At 45.8% G+C, this 16,377-nt stretch overlaps 1 protein-coding gene across 10 annotated transcripts in view; it reads left to right on the top strand.

Moving 5' to 3' along the window:
* LOC144136438 (protein couch potato-like) overlaps nucleotides 1-16,377 on the top strand; it is a 123,841-nt gene that overhangs the window by 87,145 nt on the left and 20,319 nt on the right. For all 10 annotated transcript variants that reach the window (XR_013315617.1, XR_013315616.1, XR_013315615.1 and 7 more), the window contains exons 2-3: nucleotides 14,774-14,851; nucleotides 16,032-16,085. Coding sequence is in view for 6 of the 10 variants with exons in the window: in XM_077668754.1 (XP_077524880.1) it covers nucleotides 14,774-14,851; nucleotides 16,032-16,085 (132 nt within the window). In the remaining 4 variants the exon portion in view is untranslated. The remainder of the gene's footprint in view (nucleotides 1-14,773; nucleotides 14,852-16,031; nucleotides 16,086-16,377) is intronic.

Here is a 16,377-nt window from a genome sequence, read left to right as displayed (position 1 = left end):
AAGGGTTCGTCTCGCTTTACCATATCAAGAAATTTCGCGCAACGACATTTTTTTTTAGCAGGAAGTTGTCCATAAAAATAATTTTTTCCATTCGTAAGATTGCACCATAACAACCAATGCATCTGCAGATCCCTCTTTGGGACGCTTGTAGTCTTCTGCTATTTATTGTGAAAAACTCACCCCAATGGTTTTCTGTGGCAGTCTTTACTACTCCTCTCAGGACATACTTTAAAAGCAAGATTTTGCTACGCATCGGAAGATTGGACGGACCCCAATAATCTGTTCATAACAATATCTTCCGATATTCTACAGTTGTCTCACAATCAAAGCTACAGTTGAACAATTAAAAACAGTTAAAAGAAAGCTGGACTTGTGCATGCAGATTAACTGACGAGCGATTTCACAGCACTGAAAAACAATGGAGTCTACACTATAACAGTATCTAGGTGAAACCGGTTGGTATATAGCTTGATCAACATACAGATTTAAAGGGCGAAGAATACTGCAAAAGTCTTTCATGATTTGCTTCAAGCTCTTTAAGAAATTATTACTTACCATATTGTTTGAAAAATGGCACACTGAAATGTCCGGTGTTTTGAAAAAGCTTATATGGGAAAAATGAGGGTGACGTGTTCGCTATATAGTAAAATCCCCAGGAGCTTAGGCATTTCTTTGCAAAATCTCTTAGCGAACAGGTGCGCTGAGACATGGCGTACTTCGGTCAGCGTCGGTAAGTGAAGCGGCGAAGCGGTAACTTGTAGCAGTGTAATGACTGGGCACGGCTTGATGAGAACATTCCGCAGCAAGGACTTATTATGGTTCATCAGGGCGTAATATCCTCATTACAGATTCTAGCAGCATGCAGCGGCAGAGCTGAAACTTGCGCCTTAAATCTTGGTCTTAATGGGGATCTGCAGCCTGCAACATGCAGTCCTTGAGCGCGCCCGATTCATCTCCATGAAAATAAAAACAAAAGCGGGAGATACTGCGTGGCAACACCGCGGCAATGTTGGCGTTGCGAAGCGATGAGGCAGCAACGCCTATAGCTGCTGAGCACGAGTCGGCGTCTGATAGGGTTCATTCCGCTACCATTGTTACTTCGCGTTCTTTTATCGCCCTTTCCGAGCACCACCCCTCTGGACACTCACGGAGTAAAGAACAAAGAATACACGCAGAAACTTGGCAGTAGTCGCATTATAGTTGGCGGGTCCCGAAAGCAGGAAAGCACACCTCCGCATACTGCGTTGCGCCGACTGCAATCGCGCGCGGACTGGTTCAGTAGCAGCGCTGAGCTTGATGCTCTTCCACGCCGCATTTTCATTTCAAAAAAGAAGAGCGGGAAAGGGGGGAGTGGGGGGTTGGGGCTAAATCGTTCCTGGACCCGCGGCGCGGTTTCTGCGAAGCGAATGCTCGACTGATGGCGGCCATCCACGCGCTGCTTCTGAAAAGAAAAGCGCGCATCCCGCAAGCGCCGTCCGAAAAAAACGAGCGCCGGTGAGCTTCCAGCGCACATTCGCCCGTTCTGCTCCTGGCGCGGCGGCAGGCTCAATAATAATGCTTTTCTAAAAACACATTTCCTTTCTGTTCTTTCTCCACTTCGTTGTATCGCGGAGGTGCGCGCGTGCTCGCGCTTTAGCAGAGCTCCGCGGCGAGACTGTTATAGCGCGCGCGGTTATGAGCGTTTTTGTCATGGCTCCCTGAAAAACGCTTGAGGATTGAGCGGGTCCGTTAATTGCCCCAGATTGCCCTTAAGTTCAGCCGCGGTACGCGGTGATTAATCGAGCTGGCCGCCATGATGGATTGTCCGTCGCCCGGGCGGCTCCTTGCTGCGGCGTGCCTGGACGCCCTTTGTTCTTCCTCCCATCGCCTTCACAACGCTGGGGCGCTGTGCGGATGTTTCTTTAGGGAGTTCGCTTGTGCCTTGTCCTCGCGATTGTTGATGTACGCTGTGGTTTAACGGGAAGCACCATCGCTTAACTATATAGGGTTGCGCAAACTAGAAGAATGGAGCAATATTTATCCCTTTAATTAGTTGACCGCGTTCTACATTTTTCGTTAAAGAATAAGGAAAATAGTGGTATAGTTAAACAAGCGTGCTTTTGCACATTTGACGGTCAATGAAATAGGGGAGAACGCAGTTAAATTCTGGTGCTGCAGGTTGCGGTTGGAGACGCTTCCCCCAACTCCTGCATTTATTTAGATCCTACACCGGGCGAAATTAACAGAAGATAACATCGATCACAAATGAATAAATGAAGATGCGCTTAACCGTTGTTTGCGGTTTCATAGGAGCTCTCCTGTTTTTACAAAAAAACAAACACAAAAAAAGGTCTGGATCTAGAACTCAAAACACCCGAACATCAAGCTGCCTCCTTTAAAGAGAATGATTAGAATGCAGCGCAAAGCCTGAGGCTGAATCACATCGGCCTTTTCCTCGTTCGTTGCAAGCAGTGAACCTCTGCAGGTGATCGCAGGCAGACGCGAAAGGTTGGAAGGGACAGTAATAAAGAAAGCTTTATGCTAGCAACGTTCCCGCATCGGGAACCTCCTTAAGCCCTCGCAGGCGCGGCGCCGTCGGGAGTTGCCCGAGTTTCTCAGAAGGCGCGCACATTTGTGCGAGCAGGCAAGTGATTACGGTTATGGCTCCCTCCGCCGCAAAGTCATCAGTAGCGCCGGTGCAAGTTCACCACAGAATCCTGGCGTCTTCACTGCGGCTCCCGGGGGTCCTTTAAGGCGCGAATGATTTCGTTCGGGCTCATTTGGGAAGCGGAGGGACTGGGGAGAACGCGGGGGGAACTGGCCGAGAACCGGCTGCACTCACCAACCTGTTCGGACTGCGTGAAGCTTACAGCTTTGCGGAAGGCGGCACGTGCAGCTTGGGGCTCTTTAGGGTTAGTTCATCTCGGCGATCTGGGACATTTGCCCTCTACCGCTGCCTGGTGGCGCAGAGTAGCGGCCTCTGAGATTAAGGTGCGCTTGGAAGTTGCTGGTTTATCCAGGTGGTTCCACTTTGCCCTGTGCAGCGTCTGGAATGCTCTTCCTTCAAAGCAGATTTTTTTTACCTTTAAACAAGATCGTTCCAGCTCGTTTGAAAAACTCTTGTACAGTTTTATTCGGGTGAGACCCGTTTCACTCATGCTCTACTTATAGTCACTTTTCGATCAATTATGCCTTTATAGGCCTATGCAAATGAAGGAGCACTATTGTCTCCATAGCTGACGTATAAAAACTCGAAGGCCTGCATACGCGACAAATAAAAAAAAAGAACGCGAACCCATGTCTTCGCCAGAATTTCTATGCATTATCGGGGTCAGATAGGGGCGGCAGAAGCAGCAGACCAAGGTACAACCTATGTCCGTAAAGTTTCGAGACTGATTTATTTTATTCTCTAGAAATGATTCCCCAAAACAAATGTTGGTGCGTATCTGGAGTGCCATCTTTTCGGGCTAACCTGAGCTATTTATGCTAATTGCTGTGGCAGCCGATAGATGGCACTACATGTAGAAAAATACGTTGTCACTAGTCGTCTGCGCATTCTACTGTGAGTGAATGTGGGGAGATGGACGTCCACTTCGAACAGCGTGTCAACATAAAATTCTGTTTGAAGCTTGGTAGGACAGCCACACAGACGTATCAGGTCCTTCGTGACGCTTGCGGCAACGATACATTATCGCGGGCGCGAGTTTTCGAGTGGCACAAGAGGTTCGTTTCGGGGAGAATGTCGGTGGAAGACGACACAAGGCAGGGGCGCCCTTCAACCTCACGGGATGAAAACAACATGGCTCTGATCAGGGAAATCGTACAGCACGATCGCACCATTACAGTCCGCATGCTATCAGATTCTCTGGGCATTAGTAAGACAACATGCCACCAAATTTTGCGTGAGAACTTGGGGAAACGAAAGCTGAATGCTAGACATGTGCGGCACTCCCTCACACGGGACCAGAAGGACACGCGGGCATCAGTGAGCGCTGATTTGCTCTCCGAGGCAGAGAAGGATGCTGCATTCGTCGACAGCATAATTGCTGAAGACGAAACATCGTGTTTTCAATACTATCCTCAAACAAGGAGGCAGAGCGCCGAATGTCGGTTCACAGGCTCTCCGGCGTCGAGAAAGGTGCGGCGACAGAAGTCCAAAACAAAGACGAAGATAATCGTTTTTTTCGATGCCAAAGGTGTCACACACCACGAGTTCATCCCACAAGAGCAGAAGGTGAATCAGGAGTTTTATATCCATGTGTTCCAACACATGCGTGATGCACTGCGACGCCGTAGCCCTGACTTATGAGCATCTGGACAATGGATCCTTCTCCACGATAACGCAAGGTCCGCACACTGCTCTCAGCGACCCAAAATTTCTCGTCAAGCACAGAATTACTGTACTTACCCATCCGCCGTACACGTATGACCTCTCCCCATGCGATGTTTCCTTGTTTCCTGTGAAGAGAGCCCTAAAAGGCCGCTGGATGGGAGCGTTGAGGCCATTCAAGACGCCAAGACAAAGAAGCTGACAGCCCTGCCAAATGAAGCGTTTTCCAACTGTTTCCAAGACCTCAAGAAGCGTTGGAAGCTGTGTATAGGCTGCAAGAGAGACTATTTCGAAAGGGTGGTGCACACAAATTATTTCAATGTTAAACTCATTTTTTAATGAACTCAGTCTAGGAACTTTACGGACAAAGGTTTTATATCTTGGCTCGAAAAACTGAAACAAATTTTAAAGACTCCGTTTCTACTTCTGGCAAGACTAGGGTTGAAGAAAAGTCTCGAGAGGAAATTGTCTAGCCAGTGCACTTCCTCAGTACACTTTCTTTTTCACTATACGTACTACGTGCCTCTGCAAGGGCTTTTAGCTTTTGTCGCGGACCGAGTTTAGTCATTAGATCTTAAAAAGGAAACTATACTTTGCTGCAAACTATTTTTTAAGCAATTAAGAGGCATCTATAGAACGCGTTGTTTATTCTCCCCACCAGGCGCTGGCATTACGACAAGAGTGCGATGCTAGATGCGGCTCGAGGCCTGTTTTATGCTTTCGGGCACTCTTAAGGGGAAGCATTTTAATGACTCCTCACAGGACAGAAAATGGTCCAACAAGGCCTGAAACTTTCTCCAGCCTGCTTTTTTTCATGTATCTTTGCAAAGCGACAAGTCGCGGCCCCGCAGACATCATCCTGAGTTGGCCAGTTACCCCACGCGCTGCTCTACCTTCCCAGACGCTTCCATCGCGTCCCTCAAAGTAGCTAAGGGGAACGCAAAGAAGAGATCCGCCCCAACAGTTTTTCCACCGCGTGCAATTGGTCAAACGGCTTCGAGCTCGTGAAGACCATTGGACAAAGGGCGACGTCTACGGCGAGCCAGGATTGGCTGGCCGCGGGACAAAGGCCATTTGTCACGTCATTCGAGACTTTAGAGCCGCGTTTACCTGTTGCTCGGGAAACGAGGCGACTATTTACGGCGCCCTCATAATGAAAGCGGCGCCTGGCACCCGAGACAGCGGGCCGCCCGATCGGTTTATGGATCTCAGATGGCGCCGACTTCCGTCGGCGGCGGTTAGCGGCGCGCGCACTGGCGCGCAAGCTCCCCTCGCCGGTGGTCCAGCATACACGGTCGTCATGGGGACCGGCCCGTACACACAGCTGTCCCGTCTGGGAAACAAGAGGCTCATCGCTGTTGCCATCGGCCCGTGTGTGCCTCGAGTCACTTCCCCCCGCCTTCAGCAGGCCGCGCTGTTTTTAAAGCGCCACGCGCTTGCAAGATAGATCGATTGTTTAAACTTGCGCATGCCGCTTATCATTTCTGCCGGTCGGAGACATGGCCCGTCGAACGACGCAAAACAAGTCATATTCGGGCTCATATATTTCGTTCTGTGGACAACGGTCGCTGTCGGTGGGGTTCGGGTCATACATTGTTCCCCGCTTCGAAAATAGCTCGGCGCCGCTTGCGGTAGGGCCGACAGTGCCTAGCGTTGACGGGCCGTGTGTTTTCTGCGAACTAGAGCTGCTTCTGGGGCTTTGACGGCTTTCTTCTGATGGTTCTCGGGCGCACTGGCATAGTTTGAGTCCCTGCCGCTTTTTCTGCGCTTCAAAGTCGTGCCGCTGCCGGGGCTGTCTCGTTTCCCAACACGTAGCAGCGGAAGAGGACAGGGACAACACAGACGTGAAGGCCCAGCAGCCTACTACCAGGTGGCGCTGAAAGTCACTCTCGTACTGCGTGATAAGCGTGTTCATTTCAGGCGACATTCAGTGCCACCTTTGGCTCGGATAGATTTTCAAGTGTACCGGGCTGCTTCACTCTAGACACGACAGGAGTTAAAAGGGACTAAGCTGTCTCTAGCGCACTCTCTTTAAGGGGTAGAGTATACTGCCCAAGCCTTGGAGTACATTTCCATCACTAAAAACGCGGAATACTTGCGGTTGGCAACGGCAACAAATTTCCGCTTGAAACCATGCGAAGTTCTATCACTTACGAAGATTTTAATCAAAGTTTCAATCTCCTCTATTTGCTAACTCCAGTGCCTCCGGTGCCACGTTTAAAAGCCCCCTCCCATCGCTAACAGTTTACTATGCTTTGCAGTAGGAATATAACTCCATTGCCAAGAGTAAGCATTCTGTGCGTTTAGTGATCGAAATTGCTCTGGAACTTGGACAGAATACCGTGCCCCTAGAAGGCAGTGCGCTAGGAGACAGCTTACTCGTTTTTTACTTCAATATAGGGTTACTCATGTTTGGAGTGTAGCTTGCCAGCGTTATGATGTTTAGGAACAAGCTTTAGGGAGCAGCCGCCACCGGCACAAGAGAAATCAGTACAGCGGCGCGGTTTGCCGCACTTCAGGAGCTGCGCAGGACGAAGCTGGAAAGCCAGAATGAAAGTTAATAATAATAATAATTGGTTTTTGGGGAAAGGAAATGACGCAGTATCTGTCTCATATATTGTTGGACACCTGAACCGCGCCGTAAGGGAAGGGATGAAGGAGGGACTGAAAGAAGAAAGGAAGAGGTGCAGTAGTGGAGGGCTCCGGAATGATTTCCACCATCTGGGGATCTTTAACGTGCACTGACGTCGCACAGCATACGGGCGCCTTAGCGTTTCGCCTCCATCAAAACGCGGCCGCCGCGGTCGGGTTCGAGCCCGGGAACTGCGGCTCAGTAGCCGAGCGCCCTAACCACTGAGCCACCGCGGCGGATAGTTAGCTTTTCCGAACAACACGTGCCTGCCGTGCTGCTCCAATGGAAAGAAAACTGATACATCGTTCATGACAGCGGTGTGGAACTTTTGGTGAAGAAATTTTGTCAAAGAAAGAAAAAAGAAAACGTCGCATTGGCCGCCCGTTTGCCGTATGAGTACACACCATACCAAAACCTTTGCTCAAATGTTCCGGCTGAATGTACTGAGAAAGAACCGCAAAAAAAGCAGCTGTTGCTGTGGGAGGGACGAAATATAATATACTTGGGGACCTAGACAAAAGGATAATGTTTCACCATCGGTGAAACTAACATAGAGACCGGACAAGGAGGGACACGCTGGATCACTCGTCCAAAATCTAGTGCAGTCTGGGTTTTACGTTTCAGCGTTCAAATCAAATCAAATCAAATCGAATCAAATTTATTTTCCAGCAAATGGATGGTCGCCTGGGCTAAAAGCTGTACAGCCAGCTTGACAAACCCCCCGGAAAGAAGAACATGGTTTGGCAGCAGGAAACAAAAACGAATGAGCAGTTCATGAACAATACCGAAGTAGACATTAATAAAAACTTATAAATGCATACATCACTATTACACAAGAGAAAGAACCTAACAAAGGGTTTGTCAATAATAACCGCAATAGGTACAGTTCAGCAATATGAAAGCAGTGCATAGAGACTTGGATAATAACTGAAGTAATTACAGATGGAGGGATACAGATTAAATTCGCACAGAGTAACTTTTCAATTGTTTCGAAGTAAATCCAGTAGTGTATTTATATTTGTTAAGAAAAAAATGTAAGATTATGAGCCAAGGATTGTAGTTTGTAATGGGGTCTAAGCTGTGCTAGGGACCAAGTGTCAGTACATCGAGTGTTGACAATAGTAATACGATTCTCAAGAGCTGCAAGTTGTGCTAAAAAATTGCTCCTACCTGCGGACAAAAAGTACATTAGTTGCAACAAACGAAATTTATAGGTATTCTCCACACGGATCTTACTGAGCGATGGTATTCTGTGTTTAATACTCGACGTTGCTTCAAAAGTTTACGATGAGACGGATAATTTTTCTTTGCGAGACGACAGCTTTGTTCATATTTGTTTTAGTTGTTATCCATACGAGGGTACTGTAATTTACATGACAGAAAAAGAGAGAATAATATATTTGCGGTGCTTCATCTGTTAATACTTCAACCATTCTTAGATAGCATTAGGCAACGTAAATTTGTACAAAGATAAAAGTGCGTACTTTTGCGCTGCAGGTAGGTCGGCATTGGGCTAGTTTAAAAGTGTTGGCATTATATTCGAGGCACTTGAAAAGCGTGAAACTCAAAGCAGGGTCACATCATGAAGGAAGCCGGATCTATTGTCTGCGCTGTCCAGGGTATGCTTATAAACTTTGAGCTAAATTGAGAGCAGGTGCCGACGCTGGGCATTTGATGGCTGAAGGCTCGTCAAGTTACAAGCCACCGTTACTATCTCGATAAACGGAAGAAGCAGAAGGCAAAGGAAAAAAAAGAAGACAAGTGATTAACCAGGCAACTCTGTCTGGATAATCACTTGCCTTCTTTTTTCCTTTGCCTTCTGCTTCTTCCGTTTATAGAGATGGAACTCTGTCTGGCTACCTTCACTCGATTGCGGGGAAGGAGGGGGTAAAAAAAGAAAGGAGGGGGTAAAAAAAAAGACCGCAGCGAAGCCGTACATATCGTGCCTATGGGCATCCGATGAATAAACAGAAGTGTGCAATTCAAGAAGGAAGCTAAAAAATGTTTTCATTTCACTTAAGCAGATCTCGTTATGCCTTACTGGTTTCATTGGCCATTAGGGTTCATATACCTAGTTTTTCAGCGAACACTTTCAAAAATTTTCAAAAAAAGGATTTTTGGGTAAAAATGTAGCTTTTTCGGCATAGTATTACCAGTGTTGGCAGACACGAGAAAACCGACGAATCGTCTTAACTAGTACACTAATTAACTAATTTTTATTAATTAGCTTTTTAACTAGTAGAGCCAGGCGCCTAGTTGCAGTCAGAGATTTGTAGCCGGTCGTTAGTAATCGCCATATCAGTTTATAAAATTTCGAAAACGCGATTACCCTTGGCGCTGTGGCTCGACGAAATTTGGCTTCTTCGACTAGTTACGTGCACGGGAGGTGTTGCTTTGCCCGCATGCTTTCCAAAGGGCAGGCATTTTCACACGATGCAGCCAAATTTTGTCGAGCTACAGCGACGAGGGTAATCGCGTTTTCGAAATTCTAAAAACTAATATTGCTGTTACTCACGACCGGCTACAAATCACTAATTGCAAGCAGTTCCCTATCTGTGATAATTAAAGAGTTCGTTACCAGAAATTAGTTAAGCATCTTACTACTTCGGACAATTCATCGCCTTTCCGGTGCCCTGCAACACTGGTAATACCATGGAGCAAAAGCCATATTTTTACCCCAAAAAGCCTATTTCTCAAAAAAATTTACGCAGCTTCCCTGAAACACGTGACATACTTCGGTCTTATACGCTTGAACCGCGTATGACACTAATTGAAACAATGATAACGCCAACTCTCGCGTGCTTGTAATCTGATAACAGAAATTGTATCGATTTTCTGTTTTTCAGCCAGGCTACCTCCACCTAGGGAGCCTCAGACTTTGACATAATGCTTTCGAATGTCTGCAACCTGTGACCACTCGTTTCTTTGTTTCGCGATTTTCGGTGGCCAGCTCAAGCAAAGCCAACCCTAAAATATAACCTGAGCTCTAAATAACTTTTTCTGTTTACACTTGAAATCTCAAGAAGCGATCATTTGAGCGAACACAGCGCTTCTGGTAAATGTTAGGTTCGTAGTGAAGCCAGCTTAATAAATAGCGAAACATTTGATGGATCGACTGGCTCCTGTGTTGAAAACGGGCGAATGCAGCCAAGATTTGCTCTGCTGGAGCGAACAGAAATGTTAGCGCTAAGTAGACGGTGATAGGGGACAAGAATGGCACGGCAGACCTGCTGTTAGACTCCGTGGTATTATGGAACTATGCTGTCTAATAGCGCCGAGGCTTCGGAGAGTACAGTGTAGCCACACGTTCACGCAGAAACCACAGGGAAATAAATTCAAAGGGCATACAGTAAAAGATAATTCATTCAATCCAACATTCTTCCACGTGACATCTAAAAATAGGACCTAACGTCTTCTCCGGTGGATAAGAAGCGTTTGTCGCACAAGGTCCCAAAACAGCCCATGACAAGCAGGACAACAACAACAAAAAAGCCATACACATTTCTTATCGAATTCAGGACATTGCAAGAATGAGGATTAATGAAATTCATTTAAATACACAATGATTTCAACGTTGCCTAAACCGGCAGAACAGCAGTCAGTCACGTATCTCGTTTGAAATTTTGCCCCTCTGTCATCTTTTACGCTCGGCTTTCCCTCATTGTCATTCTTCTTGAGCCGCTGCCGGAGCGGCCCGGCCTGAATGCTGTTCCAGCGTAGAATCCCGTCTCCGAACTGACGTCTGAGAAGGCTTAGCGTCTCGCCTACAATGACGCGCTTTGCCAAGGCGGCTGCGATCTTTCTCTTGTGTAGGCTGAATACGCTTTGGTTCACGTCAACGAGGAACAGCTTGGGTGCAGAATCTCGACATGCAAATAGGCCGGCTCTTGCCGCCGCGGTATTAACAAAGGCCGCGGAAACAAGCTTTGAGTCACGAAGTAATATTTGCTAGGCAAACTCGCTGAATTCACGTGTTCGATGATTAGCGAAAATCAGGCGTTTGCGACAGCCTTTCCACATGCATTCTTGCTACTACTTTCTTTCAGTGCCAATGTATGCAGCTTGACAAAGAGAATTCCAAAGAACTCTGGAACCGCTTCGCGATTAAAGGGCTTCCAGTGAGAGCTGGCGAATGTCATAAAAGTCGAAGAAGGTAATTTTATCTTAGGTAGAGGCATAATAATGATACTTGTCTTCAAAGCGGTCACATGCATTTGAACAAAATATAACTGCTTTGCACACTAATTCCAGCAAGTAATAAAAAGTTTCCAGGGCACGATTATATATTTTGGAATTTGCGCGTTTGTATGTACTTAAATGCCTGACGTTCAGTCGGGAAAAATGATAAGGAGGACCGGAAAACGTTGATCTCTCGCTTGCACCAATAGCAGCTGCTTTGAGGTGCTTATGACAATTTAGTTCCACTGCTCACGAGCCAACACGTTTTGTTTGTGGACAATCGCTAAATTTCTGCTAATATTTGACGCGCAGTACTTACAGGATTCTCTTTCAAAACGTTGCTGAAGGGAACAAAGTTGTGCAGTGATGTAGGCTCTCTTTTTGTACATTAACATGCAATAAGAGTCTGCCGCATTTCGTCGGGCTTTCCCCACTTGAGCTCGTCAAAATTCCAACCTTCAAGGCGTTCGCTCACCGCGAAGTGTGATATATGTTCTTCGAGAGTGCTGTTACGTGTCGCTGTAACCATAATACAGTCGCTCTATCACGCCGCACAGATGTTCGTTCCTCATTTTATTTTTCGCACTGAGATAAGCAGTGCCTAAGAGAAGCCTGTTATTGGCCCCTGTGTGACTAGTAAGATAGCATTCGCGGTAACTCAGAGATGGTTGCGATAGTCACAACAGGTTTCAAATCCTTACTTTTCATCACTTACTTGGATTGCTGTTTTTATTGAAGAGTTCAGAAACGTTCCGTGCGTTGGGAGCTTTAGGAATTTCTACGGATTAGCTGGTAGTGTTTTTCACTGCAAAGACAAAAGCTCGAAGCAAGAGACTGAGTCTGAAGAAAGTTCTTTGCCTCGGAAAGCATTATATAGTAAGCCTTAGCTTCATATGATGCGTGGAGAAGGGCTGAGCGAAGTGACTTAGGCGAAAAGACAAAAGTTATTCATCCTGCCATGGTGAAAGCATCAGCGCACAATGAAGCCTTTTGTCAGCTTCTCGCACACTGCTCCTTTGTCGGCTAGCCGCAAGAAGAAAAATTTTCCCGTGCCATGCTATGGTATTATGTGCCTATTGTATGCTGGTGTCTACAGCACTGGGTGGCTAGCTTTTTTATGTGTATAAAAATTTTTCTTCACCTAAGCACACACTGAAAAGCGAGTGGAAAAGGCGACTTAACGGGCGAGCGCACCCTTTTTTATCGCGCTGCGGGACACTGTCATGCTCACTTATTTTGATGGGATTTAGGCAGCTGCCAAGCAGAAAAATGCGATTTGGGATTAGAAAGATGTATCTGATGTCATAATTTCCACAGCAAAAATGTATTTACTGTTAAAGTAAAAGGCTAGCGTTTCTAATATTTCCTTGTCTCCTGCATTTAACGCTTTGCGAAGAGCTATTCTTAGATGTTTTTAATATTTTACGAAGCACTCTTTTTTTCTTGAATTCAACGGTTTGCTAGAGCTACTTTCAGGTATATTTGCTATTTTACGAAGCTTGTGCAGCATTCCGACGTCTGATGTCTTAGTACATCGCTGCAGGCAGGTTTCAACCAGTAAGCAGTGAAAATTCCTGTTTAGCAATACATTGGCAACGCGGCTTGTGCCTCATTTTTTTTTTGTTAACCAAAATGCGTATACCATATCCCATCTATACTTTATCTTTGGTGAGTGGCCAGCTCATGCTGTTTCCGTTTGCTTGTAAGTTTTCGCTACTGTTCGCGGAAAACCACATGAAAACAGTGTCATTAGTTTCGTATCCCACGCATTCATAAAACTGAGAGCAATACGACGACGTCTTTTTATGCCTCATTTCGCACATCAAACATAGGGAGTATTGCCTGGTTTAGAGTTGGTGCATATTAGGTGATTAATTTGCACGCAGTCCATTTCAAGCTCAAAATCTACGTTCATTTTCTTTGTCGCAAAATAAAGTTTACAGCACCTTGCCCTTGTTTCTGCGATGTGCCTTTTTGATGAAATCTGAAATAAAATAACTACGAAATCGGGACAGACGCGTTTACACTCGAGGTCAGTTCCACAAGGAAACATGAGAGACACAAAAACTTGCGATTCATTGACCGTAGCGAGCTTAGCCTGAACGTTATGGTCATTGAAATACATGGATGATTTAAAAAAGAAAATTAAAGCCCGTTCTCAAGGCCAGGTCGGCCCTCAAAAGTAACCTCTGCTCTGGCTTTTTCCATACATTCCAAATAGTGATAACAACTGTTTGGGGACGATTTCCGGTAAACTGTAGTCTGATACAACTCGTGAACGAAACGGCAGATGCTCCTCAAAGGAGGCCCTCGAGTCAAGTGGCGTCGACCCATTTTCATGACGCCGAGGTTGATCACAATAAACCGTGGTTAGTCCCCTGTCATCTGCCCACCCCAGCGAAGTCACGATAGTAGGTCTAGTGGGTTACCACAACGTCAGGAGAACCGGTCGACGCCACTGGCTGGAGGGCCTCCTTTGAGCGGCGCCTCCCGCTTCATTGGCGTATTTCCTCGACTTTAGTGGGGTTCTTAGTAACACGAAAATGAAGCGCGAAAACTAACAGAGAAGAAAAAAAAACAGTTCATTTCAAGGCCACCGCCACCGTTGTTAGGACAATTTCTGATGTGCGCGAAGCGATGCTCCCTGATACGCTGTCCAGCTAACATATCAGCATGCTTCTATTCGTCGTGCTTCCCTATACAATAGCTTCTCGAAGAAAGACAGCGGCTGCAGCCGCAGCTGTGGTGGCGTTCCAAACTAGAAGCAGTGGGACGACTTCTTGGAATCTGTCTTTTCTTCCCGGAGTTAAATTCGTACCTCCGCGGTGCAGCTGTTGTTTTCGCCGACCGAAAACCCTGTTCTGCGTTGGGACAACAGGACTGCTTCTGTGCCGTAGTAGGGAACTAGATGAAGCAACGCGAAAAAATACGGCTCATCGCGCGAGGCTCGTTTGCAGTTGTTGACGCTTGAATGCGGACTGATTCATGACTCATTCGTAGAGCGAGGCTCACGATCTAGGCTGAGGTTCACAATTTATTCATCAATCCATGCCGTGAGGTCTCTTAATGAGTACATCCAGCAGTCCACTGAGCCACTCGTGGTGCGGATTGCAGTGCGGGTGATAAGGTGAATTTTAATGGCCTAAGGGAGACGCGCGTGATAAAGCTCATAACACGATATCATTCATCAGCTTTGCAGCACGTTTAGTTTTTTAGTGTCCTCTTGTACCAGCTGTGTCGCCGGAAAACTGTGGCGACTTCTAAAGTCTACACACCCTGATATGCCTTGCCGTGATCGTAGAGCTGCTCCTTGTACCATTTCGTTTATCATTGTTTTAATTAAGACTGCAGTTTTGAAGTCTTAGACCGGCCACAGCACGACAGAATGCACAGCAGAGAACCAATATTTGTGTAGCCTAGTGGCCTGTCTGATTATGAGGTGAATTTAGTGGATACTAAAAACCACGCTGTATTGTTTGAAGCGGTCGAGTCGCAATGAGAAACTTGGACATGCATTATTGAGAACATAAAACGTTTTGGACGCAGAAAAATGACGCAGATGCTTGTTGTACTGGACACTTTCGCGCCGAACTTTATAGACGAGTGCCGTGGAATTTAAGTGATTACTCACGGAGTTTTTTTTCTTCTCGCAGGTGCGAACCCTCTTCGTGAGTGGCCTCCCTATGGATGCGAAGCCCAGGGAACTCTACCTACTATTTCGCGCCTACAAGGTTTGTATAGTCGTGAGAGTGCCTTTGCGAGAAAAGGCTGTTTGGGAAGGTAGATGGAAAGTCAGTGGTCAATATTATTAATGCAGCGCCTTTAATTGCGCTGTTCGTATTTAACTGTTATAGGGAAACGCGACTAAGCCAAATAATGCGACAAAGAAAGTTACAATTAAAGAAAGCGTGCGGGATTCAAAAGATCTTGAAGAAGACGAAATGCACACATTTGTACCCAGAAATCTCCCTTTCCCTCCCGTCCTCCCTACCCCCAAAAGAAACTTATACACTCCAAACAGAAAGGAGTAAAAAAAGGAGTAAAGGGCGTGCGCTATAAGACAACTTACTCCATTTTTACTCCGATTTAGGCGTATTCTTGAGTGCACTGGATGCTACACAACTAAGTTTCCTGAGTACGGGTGCACATTTATGTTTACTCAATAAAATTAGAAAGGTACTGAACTTAATGTAAGCAACGGTAGTAACAGCTTTATTGAAAATCTGTGTATTAGTCTTCAGGTAACATGGAAATGCGTACATCGGTTCAAGGTTCTTTTAACGGCTCAGGTTAGCTTAGGAGGAATTTCCGAAATATCAGCATTATGTCTTTTAAATGGATGCTAAAAAATGGTTGGAACACTTCATTTGTGCTCTTTTAGTGTATGTTAGTTACTGTGTAGTTCTTAATGGAAGAAAGCAAACGCCTGAATAATGCGTGTTCACTGAGCGACGGTTTCTGGGCTCCTAGTAATTACAGCGAGAGTTGAAAACGCGGTATAAGCTTCAAAGGAGGAGAGTCGAAAGTGGGGAGGTTAACTGCAATGCTTTAAATGGATTGTTATACATAAATAATTATAATTGTATTAATGTTTTTATAACTCTATAAATTATGAAAGTTTACATCTTTTCATAGTACGATTTCGAGAAAATCACAGTTATATGTCAGAAAAAAAATACACAGCAAGCCCGATGCCTTCCCCTATCTTCTTATAGCTCAGTCCGTAAAACCTTTAGTTATCCTTCGGACATAATTAGAACGAAAGTACAATCCCTTTAACAACTGTGTTAATTAAAAAAATAATTGCGCCGAGATTTAAAAATGGCCGTCCGCGCCACATTTCGTTTTTGCGCTGAAGTCAGAAGTGCTAGGTCTTTTTAACAGCAACCACAATCTTTGTTTTCTCCTTAGGGTTATGAAGGCTCTCTGCTGAAAGTCACACAAAAGAATGGCAAGACTTCTTCGGTAAGTTCCACTCATTGTTATTGTAGTCACTGCACTAGCAAATAGTAATTTCCTGCTTATACGTGAGGCCCAGTTCAGAGAGTTATGGTATACTTAGAGGAGAATTGTAAGCTAGCACGTTTCCATATTTGCTTGTCTTCTTGTGACACTTCGAGTGTAGATGGTGATGACGAGGTTAGTTGGACTGAAATAATGAAAGGGCGTAGAATCTGTGAAGCGACAAATGGTAATGGTGTCTACTAAAACTAGAGAATTCTCAGCAATCATTCGTTCAAATCTTGCATTAAACATC

The sequence above is a fragment of the Amblyomma americanum genome, chromosome 6 (genome assembly GCF_052857255.1).
Source record: "Amblyomma americanum isolate KBUSLIRL-KWMA chromosome 6, ASM5285725v1, whole genome shotgun sequence".
In the NCBI taxonomy this organism is placed as follows: Eukaryota; Metazoa; Arthropoda; class Arachnida; order Ixodida; family Ixodidae; genus Amblyomma; species Amblyomma americanum.
This window is presented reverse-complemented; position numbering and strand designations above follow the sequence as displayed.